Here is a 601-nt window from a genome sequence, read left to right on the forward strand (position 1 = left end):
TATATATATATATATTTTTTTTAAAGATAAAGGCAACTATATGACGCCGCATAAAAATTTTCTGTTCATCATAGATACAATTCTATTGATACTGTTTTATTTATACAAACATAAAATTTGAACATTTGAAAAGACTTCCTTCATTTAGAAAATTGGACAAAGTAGCTTTGCGTGATGCACATGGGGAATGAAAACACGTGGTTGCTACAATGATTTAGTAATGTATGCGCTTAAGCGTGCATGTCGATTATTGTCGGACTACATGTGAGTTGCGTGAAAAGACGAATACTACCGATTATTGCCGAAGTCATGAATTGTTTTCCGAAACGGTTTTTGAAGTTACAACGATTCGTGGTCCAACAGTCAATTAGTCTGGAAGTGTCGACTTTACGCTATTTGATCATCGCGCGCTCAATTACGTCGTAACTCAATTGTGCACAATTTGTATCAAATTTGTCTTTACTAAATCGACTTCGAAGTGATGACGAAAAGCATGAAAGAAATTTTGATTGTGCTCAGTGCGATTCTAGCTGGTGAGTTGACATCTCGCCACACTTTTCCTATCCGTTTTATTCCCTATCTAACAATATATATATATATA

General features: G+C 34.6%; 1 protein-coding gene across 1 annotated transcript in view; it reads left to right on the plus strand.

The window, feature by feature from the left end:
* Positions 1-368: 368 nt before the first annotated feature.
* The window catches only part of LOC108690997 (prosaposin-like), a 3,084-nt gene continuing 2,851 nt past the window's right edge, over positions 369-601 (plus strand). Inside the window, exon 1 of the mRNA XM_018198590.1 lies at positions 369-533. Coding sequence (XP_018054079.1) covers positions 482-533 — 52 coding nt within the window. The 5' untranslated portion in view covers positions 369-481. The remainder of the gene's footprint in view (positions 534-601) is intronic.

The sequence above is a fragment of the Atta colombica genome, unplaced genomic scaffold, assembly GCF_001594045.1.
Source record: "Atta colombica isolate Treedump-2 unplaced genomic scaffold, Acol1.0 scaffold38, whole genome shotgun sequence".
NCBI lineage: Eukaryota > Metazoa > Arthropoda > Insecta > Hymenoptera > Formicidae > Atta > Atta colombica.